Source organism: Physeter macrocephalus, chromosome 20, assembly GCF_002837175.3.
Source record: "Physeter macrocephalus isolate SW-GA chromosome 20, ASM283717v5, whole genome shotgun sequence".
Classification (NCBI taxonomy): domain Eukaryota; kingdom Metazoa; phylum Chordata; class Mammalia; order Artiodactyla; family Physeteridae; genus Physeter; species Physeter macrocephalus.
The window spans coordinates 41,297,193-41,316,092 of NC_041233.1; the positions used below are offsets into that span (position 1 = coordinate 41,297,193).

General features: G+C 38.6%; 1 protein-coding gene across 5 annotated transcripts; it reads left to right on the forward strand.

Moving 5' to 3' along the window:
- The first annotated feature begins 179 nt into the window (after window positions 1-179).
- ZWINT (ZW10 interacting kinetochore protein) lies at window positions 180-10,854 on the forward strand. 5 transcript variants are annotated; one of them, XM_024121653.2, is made up of 10 exons: window positions 211-277; window positions 571-668; window positions 1,156-1,246; window positions 1,413-1,536; window positions 1,694-1,860; window positions 2,787-2,843; window positions 3,377-3,519; window positions 3,600-3,789; window positions 3,880-4,002; window positions 4,175-6,083. In XM_024121653.2, the coding sequence occupies exons 3-9, from the start codon at window positions 1,244-1,246 to the stop codon at window positions 3,955-3,957; spliced, it is 762 nt and encodes a 253-aa protein (XP_023977421.1). In that variant the 5' UTR covers window positions 211-277; window positions 571-668; window positions 1,156-1,243; the 3' UTR covers window positions 3,958-4,002; window positions 4,175-6,083. The 5 variants fall into 5 exon arrangements, with proteins under 5 accessions (XP_007118290.1, XP_007118292.1, XP_007118291.1 ...); XM_007118228.4 differs by lacking the exon at window positions 571-668 and having other exon boundaries at window positions 180-277; XM_007118230.3 differs by lacking the exons at window positions 571-668; window positions 4,175-6,083 and adding an exon at window positions 10,828-10,854 and having other exon boundaries at window positions 191-277.
- The last annotated feature ends 8,046 nt before the right edge of the window (window positions 10,855-18,900 follow it).

Consider the following 18,900-nt stretch of genomic DNA (forward strand, 5'->3'; position numbering starts at 1 on the left):
CCTACGGGTTACTGCGCAGGCGTAGAACTTCTGCGCGCCTGCAGGGCTCAGCAACAACTGCGCCTGCGCCAAACAACGGGGCGCGCCAACGCGCCAATCTGCGCCTGCCAATGAGAGTGCCCAATGGTCCTTGATTCCCGCCCACTGACAGGACATCCAATCGCCTGTCCTGGCGCGCGGTTCGCGGCGGGTCCAAAGTGGACGGAGGTTAGAGCTAAGGGGCGGCCGGGGGAAGGATGGAGGCGGCAGAGACTAAGGCGGAGGCTGCTGCCCGAGAGTAAGTGTGTCTCGCCAGGTGGCAGCCGGGGGCGGGCCGGGGCGGACCTTGCGCGGTCCCAAGTAAAATCAGTAATTCCCCTCCACCCCTTACGGCGGTTGCGGGTCGACTAAGCCGTGAACTGATCCTGATCCCAGCCCCCCAGTCTTAGGTTCCTGAGGTGACGGTTGCCTCTCTCCAGGAGTAAGGGCTATGAGGGACTGTCCGTCCCCCACCACGTACGCTTAACCCCCAGAGGTGTGTCCTGAAAGGGGACGGTTCCATCCCTGTCAACCCTCCGTATCTCTTCGCAGATCGACCATCCTAACAGGAGACTGACTTTCCACCCCTAGGAGACATCCTGGGAGGGCCATTCGATTTCTGTCACCCCTGTCCAAAACACACTCTCCCGGTGGGTTATTTTATCCCCATCCCCACCTCCTAATGGACTGCTTCGGCCGCTAACAAGGGAGAACTCTGGAAAGCCTAGACCCAGGGATCCAGCCCCCTGTCCTTAGCTCCTCCTCAAGTACTCTGATACCCTGCCCCCAAGCTTGTGTTCTCTGCGTGCCGGGGCTCCCCCATTCCCTGTATATTTACATGACTGATTTCAGAAACTCAAACGGTTTCTATTCAGTGAGACATTTCCTATTTAAAATCACAGCTCCTTCCCCACACTCCTATTCCCCTTGCTTTGCTTATTTTTCTTCACGGCACTTACTACCTCCATGTGTCTTCCATACAAACACCATTCCTGGTCCCAGATGGCCCTTCAAGCCTGTGCTAGGCAGGACAAGACTCAGCATTAATACACATAATCACATATGTGCGTGTGCACACAAATTGACTAGAACTAGGACCCCAGGAGTCCAGTTTTTCCCTTTTTCTTGCCCCTTCAGGGCTCTGGCCAAGGTGGCAGACATCCTGGAGCCTATAGGTCTTCAGGAGGAGGCAGAACTGCCCGTGCAGATCCTGGCTGAGTTTGTGATGGTACGTACAAGATGGGAGCTAGCCTTTCACAAGCCAGGGACTGCTCCTGGGTCCTCCTATTGAGATACTGGACAGCGATAATGGTGAGCAGACTGGAAGGTAACCTTGTTGACCTATAGTACAAGGAGGTAAGAATGTTACCTGCGTCCACCCTCCCTCTGAACAGGACTCCCGGAAGAAAGACAAGCTCCTCTGCAGCCAGCTTCAAGTAGTAGACTTCCTGCAGAATTTCTTGGTTCAGGAAGGCACTGCCCAGGACCTGAACCCCTTGGCTTCTGAAGACACGAGCCGTGAGTGGGCAGGGGGTTGGAATAGGGGCTTCCCTGAGTGAAGAAGGAAGAGGGACATCAGTCAAGTCAGCTGTTTGGCTGATGGGAAGACTGAAGCCCCAGTGTTGTAGGCAGGTGGGCCAACCTCACTTATTCCCTCACTCTTGGCTCTTCTCAGGACAGAAGGCAATTGAAGTCAAAGAGCAATGGAAAGAGCTGAAGGCCACCTACCAAGAGCACGTGGAGGCCATCACAAGTTCCCTGACCCAGGCATTGCCCAAGGTGGAGGAGGCCCAAAGGAAGCAGGCCAAGCTCCAGGAGGCCCTTGAACAACTCCAGGCCAAGGTGAACCAAGGATGAGGGGAGAAGAGGGCAGGCAGAGAGGAGGAGGAAAAGAGTGAACATGCTGGGTTGGACCCACTGGCTGTCTTTTAAAATCCAACCACATGGCTGAGTAATATTCCATTGTATATGTGTGCCACATCTTTATATATATATATATATATATAAATTTATTAATTTTATTTTTATTTATTTTTGGCTGTGTTGGGTCTTCGTGTCTTCGCGCCGGCTTTCTCTAGTTGTGGCAAGTGGGGGCTACTCTTTGTTGCGGTGCGCAGGCTTCTCATTGCAGTGGCTTCTCTTGTTGCAGAGCCCGGGCTCTAGGCGCGCGGGCTTCAGTAGTTGCAGCACACTGGCTCAGTAGTTGTGGCTCACGGGCTCTAGAGCGTAGGCTCAGTAGTTGTGGTGCACGGGCTTGGTTGCTTCCCGGTATGTGGGATCTTCCCAGACCAGGGCTTGAACCCATGTCCCCTGCATTGGCAGGCAGATTCTTAACGACTGCACCACCAGGGAAGCCCCTGTACCACATCTTCCTTATCCATTCATCCATCAATATTACTCAGCCATTAAAAAGAATGAAATAATGCCATTTGCAGCAACATGGATAGACCTGGAGATTATCATACTAAGTGAAGTAAGTCAGACAGAGAAAGACAAATATCATATGATATCACTTATATGTGGAATCTAAAAAAAAGATACAAATGAACTTATTTACAAAACAGAAACAGACTCACAGACTTAGAGAATGAACTTATGGTTACCAGGGGGAAGGGTGGGGGCCAGGGATAGATTGGGAGTTTGGGATTGACATGTACACACTGCTATATTTAAAATAGATAACCAACAAAGACTTACTGTAAAAAATGAAATCCAAACATAAAAATTCACTCCTCCTGTCCTTGTTCCCCTCCTTTGCTTACCTGCAGAAGCAAGTGGCCATGGAAAAACTCAGAATAGTCCAGAAGCAGTGGCAGCTACAACAGGTAGGTCCATTCACCTAGGAAAATACCTCTTCTCATCACCATGCTATTGCATGGGCCAAGTCCTAGAAAACCTTTATTCTATTTCCTCCTGTGAGGCATTATAGCATGGGTACCAACATGGACTTGAATCCTAGCATCACCACTTACCACTGCATGATCTTGGGCAGTCACCTAACTTTCTCTGCTTCTGTTTCTTCATCTGTGAAAGAAGAAAATAATAGCATCTACTCTATAGAGTTATTATGATGATTAAGTAATTGGTACAGCAAGTGCTTAAAATAGTGCCTGGCACATAGCAAACTAAATAAGTGTTATCATTATCTTTGTGCTCCTTTTCTCCAGAATGCCTCACCTTGTAACAGCACATTCTGACCCTTCCTTTTTTCTAAGCCCCTGGTCTTGCCTAAAGTGAGTAGTCCCTCTTTCCTTCTATGTGTCTGAACCCCCAGCTAGGTCTAGGCTGTAGGGGTTGGGGAAATGGCTCTAAGACATCAGCATCTGAGGAACCATGTCTACATTCTCACTCCTGGTAGGAGAAGCGGCTGCAGCATCTGGCAGTGGTTTCTTCAGAGGTGAGGGAGCGTCAGACAGGAACTCAGCAGGAGCTTGAACGGCTATCTCAGGAACTTGGAACCCTGAAGCAGCAGGCAGGGCAGGAGCAGTACAAGCTGCAGAGGTGAGGCCGGGAGCATGGGCTACAGGCCCAGGGTGGTTCAGCTGAGGTTCCCTCTCTTCACACCCACCTCCTCCTTCCAGGTACCAGACCTTCCTCCACCTGCTATACACCCTTCAGGGTAAGCTGCAATTCCATGAGGCTGAGGCAGAGGCAGAGGCAGAGATGCCACAAGAGCTGGATCTTCCTAAGGATAAGCCCCAGCAGCTGACCCAGCCCCAGGAGCAGAACATTCGGGACACCATGGGGAGAGACAAGTGTGTGTCCTCCAAGGTGAATGAAAGATGAAACAGTTGGGCAGGGAGGCGGAGAGAAAAGCTGGGAGATAAATCTTACTCACTGCTCATACCTTGTCTCCCCAAGGCCAACAACCCACAGCCTGCTGGAGATACAGGCTTACCATGGCTTCCTGGGAGACAGCAACATGGGGAAGGATCCTAGAGCAGGTCAGACTCCAACTCAGGCCATGGTGTCCCTGGACTGTAGGTATGGCAGGAGCGAGGGTCTCTGGTCTATCTGTCTCTGTTTCTGTGCTCCGCTATTCATGGAGGGGATGGGACATGGGAAGGAGCAAGGAGTTTATCTTATGGATGAAGTTTTGTACATTATCCCCATGCCCAGCCTACCCTGGGCTAATCCCTCTCTTCCTCTTCCCCAGCTCTCTGGCCTCACCCACACTGCAGGATGGACTTAAATTCCTTGAGTGCAGCCTGATTTTTGACTACATACCAGGTTGGGGCAGGCTCTGGATTCTGTTTATTAAAAGCCCTGGAGTTCTCTCAGCTGCCTGTTTGTCTGCTTATCTTCATATGTTGGTGGGAAGAACCACACTCATTGGCCAGCAACAAGATAGGTGCTGGGACTGGTGTGAATAGAGAGGGTATAGATGGTGAAGGGGCCCTGGCCTGGGGCATCAGGGGTTGCTTGCCCAAAGGGATATACTACAAACATGTTGAGCTTAATTCAGGGAGAAGGTGAATGCTTTATGCAGGTGATTAGATGTGGGAGGATAATTTTAATTACTGATCCAAATGTTTACTGAATCTCTGAGTTGTGCCAGGTCCCTTGCTATTAACTGGAGCTACAGCAGTGGGCTTATCTGACCATTCCCTGCCTACATGGGGCATAATGAGAATGAACAATTGAAAAGATAAATAGGATGATTTCAGGGTGTGTTAAAACAGGGTAGCAAACTAAAACAGAGTAATACAATGAAGAGCAATAGTGAGAGTATAGAGACCCCCATCTGTGTATATTGGCCTGTGTCTATGAGTCAGTATTTCTGTTTTTGTTTGTGTGTGTGTGTTTATGTGTCTTTGTTTGTTGCTTTCAGTCTCCATTCCTCTGTGTGTCTGTCGCTGGGTGTGTGGACAGGGGCGGGCACTACTGTGTTTGAGAAAGAGATTGCATTCCTGATTGGGAGTGTGGAAACTGCTACTTCAGAGAGAAAGAGAGAAAAATGACAGTTCTCAGAGAGTAGAAAACTCATTTTCCATATGAGAAAAGAACCTTCATGTGAGAGAAAGACCTAAACATCCCCATGAGAAAGACACTGGCACCTTTTGTTTTTGGTGAGAGAAAGTTTTAAGAGTCAGTGTTCCCTGTTCTGTCTCAGACTGGGTCACCTTCTCTCAGGTGGAGATTGAGATCCTTGCGCATTCCGATGATTTGCCCTGCTTTACTAAGGTGTCCCTAGTTTTCTCTCAAATTGTCTTTTCAAATGTGTTGGCCCCATTTTTTAGGTATGAAATAGGATACTTATCAGAGGTCTTTGGGCTCAGAGAGGATTGAGGATACTCCACCAGGGAGCACACAAATGCCCACAGAGTGGCTTCCTCAATCTACTCATCCCCCTCCCTCCCACATGGTTCCTGCTGTAGCCTTCTAGTAACCCAAATATCCAGTCCCATTTTTCCCTCCCTCCTACTGGATGGGCTCCCTTACCCCTACAGTCTCATTTCCTTTCTAGTCTCATGTTCTCCAAAATGTCTGCAGCACAAACGAGAGAGCAAGAGTACATATATATATATCCACCGCAGGAAAGGAGTGTCTACTAAGGGACACTGGGGTGTGGGTTGGGATGTTGTGGAGTTTCCCTATCTTTGCATACATTATGGCTGTCAGAAAGTCAGCAGGGAAGAGAAGACACTCACATGGAGCCCACCAAGATGGGGGTGAAGAATAATACCCTGAGATACTCCAAGCCAGGGACAGGGGAAGGAGATTGGGCAGATGTACAGTAATAAAATGGAGAGGTCTGCAAACTTCTGGGAACCAGATTTCTCTCAAGGAGTGTGAAATGCATCAGTCCACACTGAGGCCAAAGAGGAGGGGAGGCTTGATAACCTGTTACGTTCAAAGCCCTTGAATTGGGCTTCCCTGGTGGCGCAGTGGTTGCGCGTCCGCCTGCCGATGCAGGGGAACCGGGTTCGCGCCCCGGTCTGGGAGGATCCCACATGCCGCGGAGCGGCTGGGCCCGTGAGCCATGGCCGCTGGGCCTGCGCGTCCGGAGCCTGTGCTCCGCAACGGGAGAGGCCACAACAGAGGGAGGCCCGCATACCACAAAAAAAAAAAAAAAAAAACAACCCTTGAATTGCGCATGTGGCTGGAGCCTCAAGTTGGCCGGAAGTGTCTTGACTGACAAGCTCAGGAATTGGGGCTTGCTATCAGAGAGAAGATGGACTTCAGCTTCCAGCTCTTCTCAGCCCTCTGTTAGGCCCTTAAAGACTATCCTTGTTCATTGATACTTGCACAAGGTAGATGTGTGCAAGGAGGAAAACTACCCCTGGGAAATTGTGATCTCTTACACAAAGACATGGAAATCTATGAGTCCACAGAGGCTGCTGAAAAGGCCCTGCTGCCTGCCAGAGTTTTTTCTCTTCCTCTTTTCTATTGAAGGGAAGGATACAGAAACCAGGGAAGAGTGGGGGCGGAGGGGAGACTAGGCAGTGAATCAGTACAGTCAAGACACTATTGCTCTGTCTTGACCAGAAGTCTTCTTGATAACTTAAAGTGAAAATTAAGCTTACTCCGTTAAACCAATAGGAAAACTTTCTTTTTCTATTCTCTTTAAGAATAATGTTTTCCTTTTTAAAGATAATTTTGTTTAACATTATTATGGTTAAACATTTTGTTTATTTTTTTCTAGTTTGTTTCATATTTTCTAGGTATTGTCAATTTTTTCTAGGAATTTTTCATTTCTAATCTTTTTAAGTTGGTATGAAGTTGTCGTAATCTTTTTAATCTAAATCTGCAGCCTGCTTTAGGATGGCCTATTGTTATATTCCTGATACTTTTTTTGTGCTTTACTGATTTTTTCCTTTATACATCCCTTCAGATTTTCATTCATTTTCAAATATTCAAATACTGAAAGATTGGCTTTTGTGATTTGCTATTGTATGTTTTGTTCTGTTTCATTGACTTGTGTCATATATCTTGCTCATTTTCTACCTTCTGTTTTTAGGTAGAGAATATGTATTTTTTTGGTAAACTCTTTATTTTTATCAGATAATAAACTTGTGTATTTGGATCTTTATTTGTTTTCTCAAATAAACATTTAAAGCTATAAATTTCTTCTGGCTTCCTATTAGTATTTTCACAGTCATTCAATTCATAGAATTTTCTATTAAAATTATTTCTTTGATTCAAGAGTTTCTTAGAAAAATAATTTTGAAATTTTTTACTCGATGTGAGAGGATAATCTTTCTAAGTTTATTCTAATTTGGTCAGAAAATGTCATCTATGTAATAAAAACTTTGAAATTTAATGAGGGAAGCAATTGTAGCCTTGAATGTGATTTTTTTTTTAATGTTTCATGTTAATTTTAAAAGAATGTCTGTTTTAGAACTGTCATATGTAATGGTTTTTATGTTTATTAGATTATGCTTGTTATGTTTTTCAGTTTATATCATCTATATACTTAATTTTTTATTTTCTGAATATCATCTTCTGGGAGGGGTATGTTCAAGTCTCCAAGTGAGAGTAGATTTGTTTTTTTCTCTTACGAACGTCTGGATAGTTTCAGCAAAGCTAATCCCCCTCATTCTATCTTTATAATCTTGAAATTTGTGAAACTAAGCTCATTTCAAATATTCTACCCTGTCATGAAAAGAAAACTATCTTCCCATTTTAGAATCTTTCTGTCCTTAATGAACCCCATCCTGTCTTATAGAATTACGCAACTTCTTATATTACAATTTTTACGTCTCCTCTTTGGGCCAAATATGTGTAAGTTTTGAAATATAAACAGTGTGGTATTAAATCAACTAGTTTCCTTATTATTCCCAGCACAGTATTTAAATGACCCTTTTGATACTTTGAACATTGGGCTCTGAAAAATTTAGTGAGTTCTGACACACTTTGCTCTTGAAACCCTGAATAACCTAGGAATTAAGTCTGAAAACTATAGTCTCAGGAATCAACATCTTGAGGCCTTTTAAAACTGTCATGGAGGGGGGGGTGTAAATTCTTTTTATGTTGTTAAATTGAATTTGTGTAACTGTTGACATAGTTATAAAAAAACTTGTTAATCTTTATGGAGCTCTGCAATTTTAGATGCCATATTCAAACGCATTTCTAAATTTTAAGTTGTCAAATGAACTTTAGCAAGCACACCTATGCAAGGTATGCATAATTCATTTCATCATACATTTTATAATGATTATACCCATGTGATAATTATTTAAATGAGTTGATTACTGTGTACCTAAAATCATGTTTTGAGATAGAAAAAAGAAGGGGAAAATCTAGAAATATGCTTTCAGATGGCGACAGAACTTTTGGAAATAAAAGATTATCACAAATATTATAAAAGAAATAAACCATAAAATATATATATAATCTAGTGCACAAATTTTTTATGTGCTATAAATAATGTTAGGAAAAACAAACACAAGTTGGAATAATCAAAATAGGGTTTATTTTATGAAAGTTTGTTTAAAATATCCTATAGCGTCTCCATGTTATGAAATTATATTGCAAAAACTTTGGGTCTAATCTTAACCAAACATAAACAGCAATTTTACTAATAAAAATACTAGGTGTATTAAATTTTTGTCCTGTTTATGTAACTAAGTAGACAAGAAGTTATGCTTTACATGTGTCTTTGAGGGAAAATACTTCTCTTTAGGGACAGGGGCCTGTCCACAGTCTCCATATATGTAAGCCTTGGATTTACCTGGCCAGGTATTCTAGAAATAAAGAATTTGCAAGAATTTGTTTACTGAAGTTCAGCATTATATCTGGTTGTTTCATTTGGTTACTCCAAATGAAGATATGATATGAAGATAATAGAGTTTTGGGCAAGATATACTGATTTCTTGGCTGAAAACTCTACTCTTGATGATAACTGAAATGCCTAACTTTGTTCCAGTATGTCATTTTCAACATGAGAAAGAAGGGGAAAAGGAAAGAAATGGTAAATTTAGTTGAGGAATTTAGTCATAAAATAGATAACATTTGTGTGTGTGTGGGTGCATACATACACATATAAAATTGGCAGGGATAATGTAGATTAGCTGGAGGAAGTGAAAGTGACTGCATGACAGATATTTGACCTCTTTTTTCAGATAACCATTTGTTCTCTGTGATTCCTCTCTATAGGAACATATATACCTTTGCATCCACAAATGAACATATATCAATACCTTCACACTTTAAAAGTACTTAGTAAATGTTCATTGGATCATCTTCAGGGAAGATTTCCCAAAGAACTGCCTCTTAAGCTCAATTTCAAATAAATGAAATTATCCAGAGGCAGATTTCATCATTTATTGAATGTCAGCTATTACTGAATGTCAGTTCCGAGAATTTAAAAAAACAAAACAAAACAATCTGAGTTTAAATTTAGAGACAGGAAGGAAAAATCTAATTCTAACAAAAAACTATGTTTGTTATTAAGGACTAAGAATTGAAATGTTTTGGTGGCACCAAGGATAATCATGCACACTAAGCAGAAGGAACATTATAAGTAAAGTATAGGAAATGAGAAACTGGCAATTTCAAGAATTCAAATGGACAATCAGTGCTTGGAGCATAGGATATAAGGGAGGAAATGGGAGTAGTGACTTCATGAGAGCCTTTTACCTATTACCCTGCTGGCTATAGGAAGTCAAAGCCTACACCTGGAAGCCAAGGAAACCTATCAAAATTTTATTTCCTACTTGGGTAAAAAATTTTCAAGTACATTTTAATCTATTGCTATAGAACTCTCAGAAAATCATACCATTGGTGAATACATTTATGAATTTAGAGCAGAATGCACATTTAGAAAGCAGTACAAATGCTTTCATCCTCCTGAGGTAAACGTATCTCCCTGTCTAACCATTGTTTATTATTGGGACTTGCTATAATGACAGCAGCAAAAGAGCTGAAATCCACTTAGGCAATAAGATATCATATTAAAGCAACATTGGATTGGCAGGAGAATGGAACCTCTATTTTAGACTGTTGATACTTAAAAATAAGTATAATACAATGATCATAGTTATTAGTAGCTGCATATTATACCCACTAAAATAATCACTAAAGCAGTTCAGTGATACTAGTATTCATGGATGATGACAGTTGCCAATCCAAACAAGTACACACCAACTAGAAACTAATGAACCACGTATCCCAGAGCTCAGTGCTTTTTGGTACATTAGTCACTGAAGGCTCATGACTGAGAACATTGGAAAACATCTTCAGCAATGGAAAATCACTCATCGTGCCTGAGAAATATTCTACTTATCAAGGTTTTAGGGATTAACAATTGAAAATAGGAAGGGGAAAAAAAATGCAGCCTTAATATAAAATGTTTATATTAAAGAATAGTGACCTACTTCACATCAATTAGAAAATGAGCATGTTTTTTAAACAGTACCCTATGACTACCATAATAACTTTAATTTTAACAATTATGTTGAACAATATTCAGAGATTACTGGAATGTAAAGATAAGAGAAGCTTTCCATTAGGTGCCTATGTCACCCTTGGCACTCGCAATAGGCAGTTCTTATTCTTTTTGAAAAGAATGAGACAAGTCTTATTTGGTTAAAAAAAAGTCTGGTATCATAAGAGATTTTCTATTTTACTCTTCCACCCCTATCTCTACCCTTATATCTCAGGAATCTTCAGGAACTAATTCAATAGCTAAATTTAACTCTGTTGGTGTGTGGTGGTGCTGGTGGTGGTGGTGGTGCTGGTGGTGGTGGTGATCTCAAGAAGTAGAAGTAGTTATTGAAAAAAAATTTTTATTACAATGAAAAGGAAGGGCTAGTAGATATTCAGTTAATTCTAATAATCTAATAATATTGTATATCTCTTGTATAGGAGAAAAACTAGAACTGGGATTTCATGTACCTGAAGGTAAAACTTTGTTTTATATCTAAATAATGAGATAATTTTTTTAGGGGGGTGAGATATTGCACAACAGTGTTATTGGTATGTCACGGTACATGTAATTTAGCAATCACATTGTCTAACTCAAACAGGTGGCACAGTCTGGCAGATGGTAGTAAGGATCTGTTTATAAGGCTCACAGTTTCTTGCAAATGTCTTGCCTTGTTCTTCTAAAATTTTGTTTGTATGTTTGTGTGCAGATACCTAATCATATTCATATAAGGTGTGCTATTTTATATTTTGACACTAAGTTGTTGATTACATATAGATTTGGAGTTGTACTAACTCCCTGACAATTTTTTCTGTTAGTATTCATTCAATGCCTAATCAACAAACATTTGAGTACCTATGTGCCAGGTACTATTCTATTTCTTTTATTAAAATATATTTCACATATAACATTGTATAAATTTAAGATGTACAACATGTTAATTTGATAGGTTTATGCATTGTAATGTGATTGTCATTGTAGCAATAATTTGTACTTCTGTCATGTTACATAATTAATCATTTATTTTTAGTGGTTACAATAATTAAGCTCTAGTTTCCTAGCAGATCTGATGATTATAATACAATATTGTTGTCTATATTCATTATTTTGTGCATTAGCTCTCTAGGGCTTGTTTACTACTTGTTACAATTTGTACCCTTTAAACAAGGTACAAACTATTTCTCTACCCCATATCCCCTGGAAACCACCATTCTACTCTGTTTTTACCAGTTCAGCTTTTTAGCGTCCATGTATGAGTGATACTGTACAGTATTTGGCTTTCTGTGTCTGAGTTATATCACTTCACATAATGCCCTCAAGGTCCATCTATGTTGTTGCAAATGGCAGGGTGTCCTTCTTCCTCACAGCTGAATAGTACTCCAGTGTGTGTGTGTATCACATCTTTATCCATTCATCCACTGATAGGCATTAAAATTGTTTCCATATTTTGTTGCTTGTGAATAATGCTACAGTAAATATGGGGTGCATATATCTCTTTAATATCCGGTTTTCATTTCCTGTGGGTATATACCCAGAAGTGAAATTGCTGGATCATATGGTAGATCTGTTTTTAATTTTTTGAGGAACCTCCATATTGTTTTACATATTGACTGAAACAATTTACATTCCCACCAACAGTGTACAAAGATTCCCTTTTCTCTACATCCTCACCAACACTTGTTATCTCTTGTCTTTTTAATTATAGCCATTCTAACAGTTGTGAGGTTATATCTCACTGTTTTAATTGTATTTCCCTGATGATTGGTGATGTTGAGCATCTTTTCATGTACCTGTTGGCCATCTTTGGAGAAATGTCTATTTAATTCCTCCACCCATTTTTTAAACACTTTTTTTTTAATTGAGTTGTATGAGTTTTTTTAAAAATATATTTTGGATATTAACCCATTATCAGATATATGGTTTGCCAAAATTTTCTCCCATCCTGTAGGTTGCCTTTTCATTTTGTTAATTGTTTCTTTTCCAGTATAGAAGCTTTTACGTTTGATGTAGTCCCATTTGTTGATTTTTTACTTTGTTGTTTGTGGTTTTGGTGCCATAACCAAAAAATCATTGCCAAATCCAGTATCGAGGCGCTTCTTCCATACATTTTCTTCTAGGTTTTGAATTACTTTTTGTGAGTACTGTAAGGTAGGGGTCCAGTTTCATTGTTCTGTATGTGTTTATCCAGTATTCCCAGCACCATTTGTTGAAGAGATTCTCTTTTCCCCATTAGATGTTTTGGGCTCTTTTGTCATATATTAGTTGACCTTATATGTTGGTACTTAATTCTGGACTTTCTATTCTGTTCCATTGGTCTGTGTGCCTATTTTTATACCAGCACCTGCTGTTTTCAGTTGCTGTAGCTTTATAGTATAGTTTGAAATCAGGAAGTATGATACCTCCAGCTTTTTTCTTTTTCCTCAGGATTACTTTGGCAATTTAGGGTCCTTTATGGTTCTGTACAAATTTTAGAATTGTTTTTTCTATTTCAGTGAAGTATGCCTTTGGAATATTTTTCTTTTTGATTTTGGTTTTTATAACAATTTGCATAGCTAATTAAATTTGAGAAAATATTTCTCTTTTAATTTGATCACATGATCTCACTTTGGAATTTTGATGGGGAAATTGTGTTGAATTTATAGATGGCTTTGGAAACATGGACATTTTAACAATATTAATTCCTCTGATTCATAAACACATAATGTCTTTCCATTTGTTTTTGTCTTCTTCAGTTTCTTTCAGCAAAGTCATGTATTTTTCATTGTGCAGTTTTTTCACTTTGATTAAATTTAGCCCTAGGTGTTTACTGTTTTTGATGCTATTGTGAATGAGATAGTTTCTTTATCTCTTTTTCAGATGTTTCATCATTAATATGTAGAAATGCAACCGATTATTGTATGTTGATTTTATAGCTTGCAACTTTACTGAAAGTTTCTATAGTTTTTTGGTTGACTCTGGGATTTTGTGTATAGAAAATTGTATCATCTGTAAACAGCAAAAATTTACTTCTTCCTTTTTGATTTGGATGCATTTTATTTTCTTTCCTTGCCTAATTGCTCTAGCTAAGACTTCCCCTAATATATTGAATAAGAGTGGTGAGAGTGGGCATCCTTGTCTTGTTCCTAATCTTTGTGGAAAAGTTTTCAGTTTTTCTCCATTGAGTATAGTGTTAGCTCTGGGTTTGTTGTATATGACCTTTATTATGTTGAGGTATGATCCTTCTATACCCAATCTGTTGAGAGTTTTTATCATGAAATGATGTTGTGTTTTGTCAAAAGCCTTTTCTGCATCCATTGTAATGATCATATGGTTTTTATCTTTCATTCTATTAATGTGATATATTATATTTATTGATTTGCATGTGTTGAACCATTCCCACATCCCAGGGATAAATCCCACTTGGTCATGATATATAATCTTTGCAATGTTTTCTTAAATTCAGTTTGCTAATATTTTGTGGAGATTTTTGCATCTGTATCATCAGGGATATTGGTCTATAGTTTTCTTATAGTGTCCTTACCTGGCTTTGGTATTAGGCTAAAGTTGGCCTCATAGAAGGAGTTTGGTTGTGTTTCCTCCTCTTCAATTGTTTGGAAAAATTTGAGAAGCATTGGTGTTAGTTCTTTAAATGTTTAGTAGCATTTGCCAATAAAGCCATCTGGTCCTGGACTTTTAATCTTAGGAGGTTTTTTGATTACTGATGTAATCTGTTTACTAGTTATTGATCTGTTTAGATTTTCAATTTTTTTCCTTATTCAGTCTTGGTAGGTAGGTTGTGTATTTCTAGAAGTGTATCCATTTCTTCTCAGTAATTTAATTTGTTGGCATGTAATTGTTTATAGTAATCTCTTATGATCATATGTATTTCTGTAATATCATTTGAAATGTCTCCTTTTTCATTTCTAATTTTATTTATTTGAGTCTTCACTTTTTCTTAGTGAGTCTAGCTTATGGCTTGTAAATTTTGTTTATCTTTTTGAAAAAACAGATTTTAGTTTCATTCATCCTTCCATTGTTTTTCTGGCCTATATTTCATTTATTTCTACTCTGATGATTATTTCCTTCTAACTTTGGGCTTAATTTTTTCTTCTTTTTCTGTTTCCTTCAGGTGTAGCATTGTTTCAGTTTCTTAATATATGCATTTATTGCTATAAACTTTCCTCTCAGAACTACTTTTGCAGCATCCCATAAGGTTTTATATGATACAGTTCCATTTTCATTTGTTTTGAGATAATTTTTTATTTCTCTTTTGATTTCTTCTTTGATCCAATAGCTGTTTAGTTTCTACCTATTTGTAGATTTTTCCAGCTTTCTTCTTGTTGATTTCTAGTTTCATACTGTTGTGGTCAGAAAAGGTAGTTAGTATGATTTCAGTCTTCTTAAAATTGCTAAAATGTGTTTTATGTCCAGTCATATTGTCTATCCTGGAGAATGTTCTGTGTGCACTTGAGAAGAATGTGTGCTGGATGGAATGTTCTATATATGTCTGCTATGTCCATTTGTTCTAAAGTATGGTACAATTCCAACATTTCTTTGTTGATTTTCTGTTTGTGTGATCTATCCATTGATGATTGGGGTATTGAATTCCCCTACTATTTTTGTATTGTCTGTTTTTCCCTTCAGATTTGTTAATATTTGCTTAATATATATAGGTGATCCAATGTTGTGTGTGTATATATTTGCAATTGTTATGTCTTCTTAATTTATTGACCTCTTTATTATCATATAATGACCTTCTTTGTCTCTTACTCTTTTGGGCTTGAAGTCTATTTTGTCTGATATAAGTATGGCTGCCCCTGCTTTCTTTTGATTTGCATGGAATATTTTCTTCCATTCCTTCACTTTGAACTTATGTGTATCTTTTTTTTTCAATTGAAGTTTAGTTGATTTACAATGTTATGTTAGTTTCATGTGTATAGCAAAGTGATTCATATATTCTTTTTTAGATTCTTTTCCATTATAGATTATTACAAGTTATTGATTATAGTTCCCTGTGCTATACAGTAGGTCCTTGTTGTTTAGCTATTTTAAATATAGTAGTCTGTATCTGTTAATCTCAAACTCCTAATTTATCTCTTCCCCCCTTTCCCTTTTGGTAACCAAAAGTTTGTTTTCTATGTCTATGAGCCTCTTTCTGTTTTGTAAATTAGTTCATTTGTATCATTTTTTAGATTCTGCATATAAGTGATATATGATATTTGTCTTTCTCTGCCTGACTTACTTCACTTCGTGTGATAATCTCTGGGTCCATCCATGATGCTGAAAATGGCATTATTTCATTCTTTTTTATGGCTGAGTAATATTCCTGTGTGTGTGTGTGTGTGTGTGTGTGTGTGTGTGTGTGTGTGTGTGTACCATATCTTCCTTATCCATTCATCTGTCAATGGACATTTAGGTTGCTTCCATGTCTTGGCTATTGTAAATAGTACTGCTATGAACATTGGTGTCCTATGTGTGTCTTTAGATCTCAATGAGTCCTCTTTAGGCAGCATATAGTTGGGTCTTATTTTTTTTAATCCATTTTATCATTTACCTTCATGTTGTTTTGTATCTCCATTGTTTTTTTTCCCCTCTGTTTCTGTCCACCTTTGTAAATTGGTGGTTTTCTGTGGTAGTATGCTCAGTATCACCTTTTTTAATGTTTTATGAATATATTTTATAGTTATCATGAGGCTTACATAAAATATCTCATAAATAAAATAGTCCATTTTGTACTAAAAACAACTTATCTTCACTCTCCTATAAAGGCTCTGCCCTTCTACTCCTCCTTTTTAGGTTTTGGGTTTGTTTGACATATAATTAACATATATTACATTATATTAGTTTCAGGTGTACAACATAAAGATTGCAAATTGATCACCATAATAAGTCTAGTTAACATCTGTCACCATGCATAGTTACAAAAAATTTTTCTTCTCTCTTGCAATGAGGACTTTTAAGATGTATTATCTTAACAACTTTAAAATATGTAATACAGTATTATTAAGTATATTTTACGTTTCTGTGTTTTTGCTGTCCCAATTTACCTCTTTTTCTTTTTAAAGATTTTTTTGACGTGCACCATTTTTAAAGTCTTTATTGAATTTGTTACAATATTACTTCTGTTTTATGTTTTGGTTTTTTGGCCATGAGGCATTCCCCAACCAGGGATCAAACCTGCACCCCCTGCATTGGAAGGCAAAGTCTTAACCATTGGACTGCCAGGGGAGTACCTGGCTTGCAGGATCTTAGTTCCCTGACCAGGGATTAACCCAGGCCACCACAGTGAAAGCACTGAGTCCTAACCACTGGACTGCCAGGGAATTCCCCCAATTTACCTCTTTTTATGCTGTGAATTAGTTAACAATTAGTTAGTTAGTTTTAATATTCTTTTCCTTTAACCTTATAATATAGTTAACTGGTTAAAACACCATTCTAATATAGACTTACAGTTTTCTAATTCTGACTGTTTTCTTTCCCCCCACTGGTACCAGTGTGTTATGTACTTTTATATGTTTTCGTGTCACTGATTGACATCTTTTCATTCCAGCTTGAAGAACTTTCAGTATTTCTTGCAAATTAGGTCTAGTGGTGCTATATTCCTTCAGCTTCTGTTTGTCTTGGAAAGCGTTTATTTCTCCTTCATCTCTGAAGGATAACTTTGCCAGATAAAGCATTCTTGGCTGGTAATTTTTATCTTTCAACAACTGAATATGTCATTTCACTCTCCTCTGGCCTATAAAGTTTCTACTGAGAAATCTGCTGATATCCTAATGGGGGTTTCTCAGTAGGTTACTTTGGTTATTCTTTTTTTCCCTGCCTGCCTTTAAGATTCTTTCTGTGTCATTGATTTTTGACAGTTTCATTATAATGTGTCTTGGAGAAGAAGGTCTTTTTGCACTGAGATAATAAGGTGACTCTGTTACCTTCCTGGACTTGTATGTCCAATTCTTTCCCCAGGTTGGGAAATTCTCAACTTTTGTTTCTTTAAATAAATATTCTGCTCCCTTCTCCCTCTCTTCTCCTTCTGGAACACCAATTATTCCTATATTTGCTTTTCTGATTGAAAATGATAGCTCTCATGGAGTTTCTTCACTATTTATTTAAATTTATTTTTTATTGAAGTATAGTTGAATTACAATGTTGTGTTAATTACTGCTGTACAGATGACTCAGTTATACATATATATATACATTATTTTTCATATTCCTTTCCATTATGGTTTATCACAGGATATTGAATATAGTTGCCTGTGCTATACAGTAGGACCTTTTTGTTTATCCATTCTATATATACCAGTTTGCATCTGCTAATCCCAAACTCCCCCTCCTACCCTTTCCCACCGCCCTCCCCCTTGACAACCACCAGTCTATTCTCTATGTTCCTGATTTTGTTTCTGTTTCATATATAGGTTCATTTGTGTCATATTTTAGATTCCACATGTAAGTGATATCATATGGAGTTTGTCTTTGTCTTTCTGACTTACTGATAATCTCTAGTTGCATCCATGTTGCAAATGGCATTATTTCGTTCTTTTTTATGGCTGAGTAGTATTCAAGTTTCTTCACTATTTTAAAATATCAGTTCTCTCTCCTCTTCTAATTGAATTATTTCTATATTCCTATCCTCCAAGTCACTTATTTTTTCTTTTGCCTGTCTCTCATGTTATCAGTGCTTTCGATTGCATTCTTCATCTCATTCACTGAATTTTTCAGTTCCAGAATTTCTGTTTTGTTTTTTAATTTCAATCTCTTTGGTAAAGAACTCTTTATGTTCATTATTTTTAATCCTAAGTTCATGGAATTGCTTTTTAGGTTTTCTTGTAGCTCATTGAATTTCTTCATGACAACTATTTAGAATACTTTATTAGTTAGATTGCAATATTCTGTGCCTTTGAATTTCATTGCTGGAGAATTATCATTTTCTTTTGGTGATACCATCTTTCCTTGATTTTTCATAGTGTTTGAAGTTATGCATTTCTCCTTTCGCATTTGAAGTAGCAGACATCTTACTAAACTAAGGCTTTCTGTTTACTTTGAGTCTTATGGCTCAACAGGCTGGCTATTAGAAACCTTCTTTATTCCAGAGGGTGGCGCTCTAGCTCAAGTTTGTGGTTTCTTCTATAGGCACTGGCTCTTAAACATGCACTAGGGAGTGGGCACAAGGAGTCCGCAGCGGAATTGGGGAGGTATGGACTTAGCAAAATCTTAGGGTTTCGGGTGTCCACAGGGCCATGGGCGATCCTCAAGTGGGGCACACCCAGAGGCAGTGGGCAGTTCTCCTTTGGAGTACCAAAGCAGACAGCAGGAAACATGACACTTTGATATTCTTGTCAGCTTCCTGTCCTTTTCTCTACCTCTCCCCAGTCACAGAGGTCCTTCCTCAGAAATCCAGGTGCTGCTGTAGATAAATGGGTCCCTCCAACCACAGCCTGCACAACTGATGTTGACGTCACTCTCTGAGGAATGAATGAAATGATTTTGGCCTTGTGTTATAGTCTTTATATCTCTAGAAACTTAGTTCCCAGCAACTAG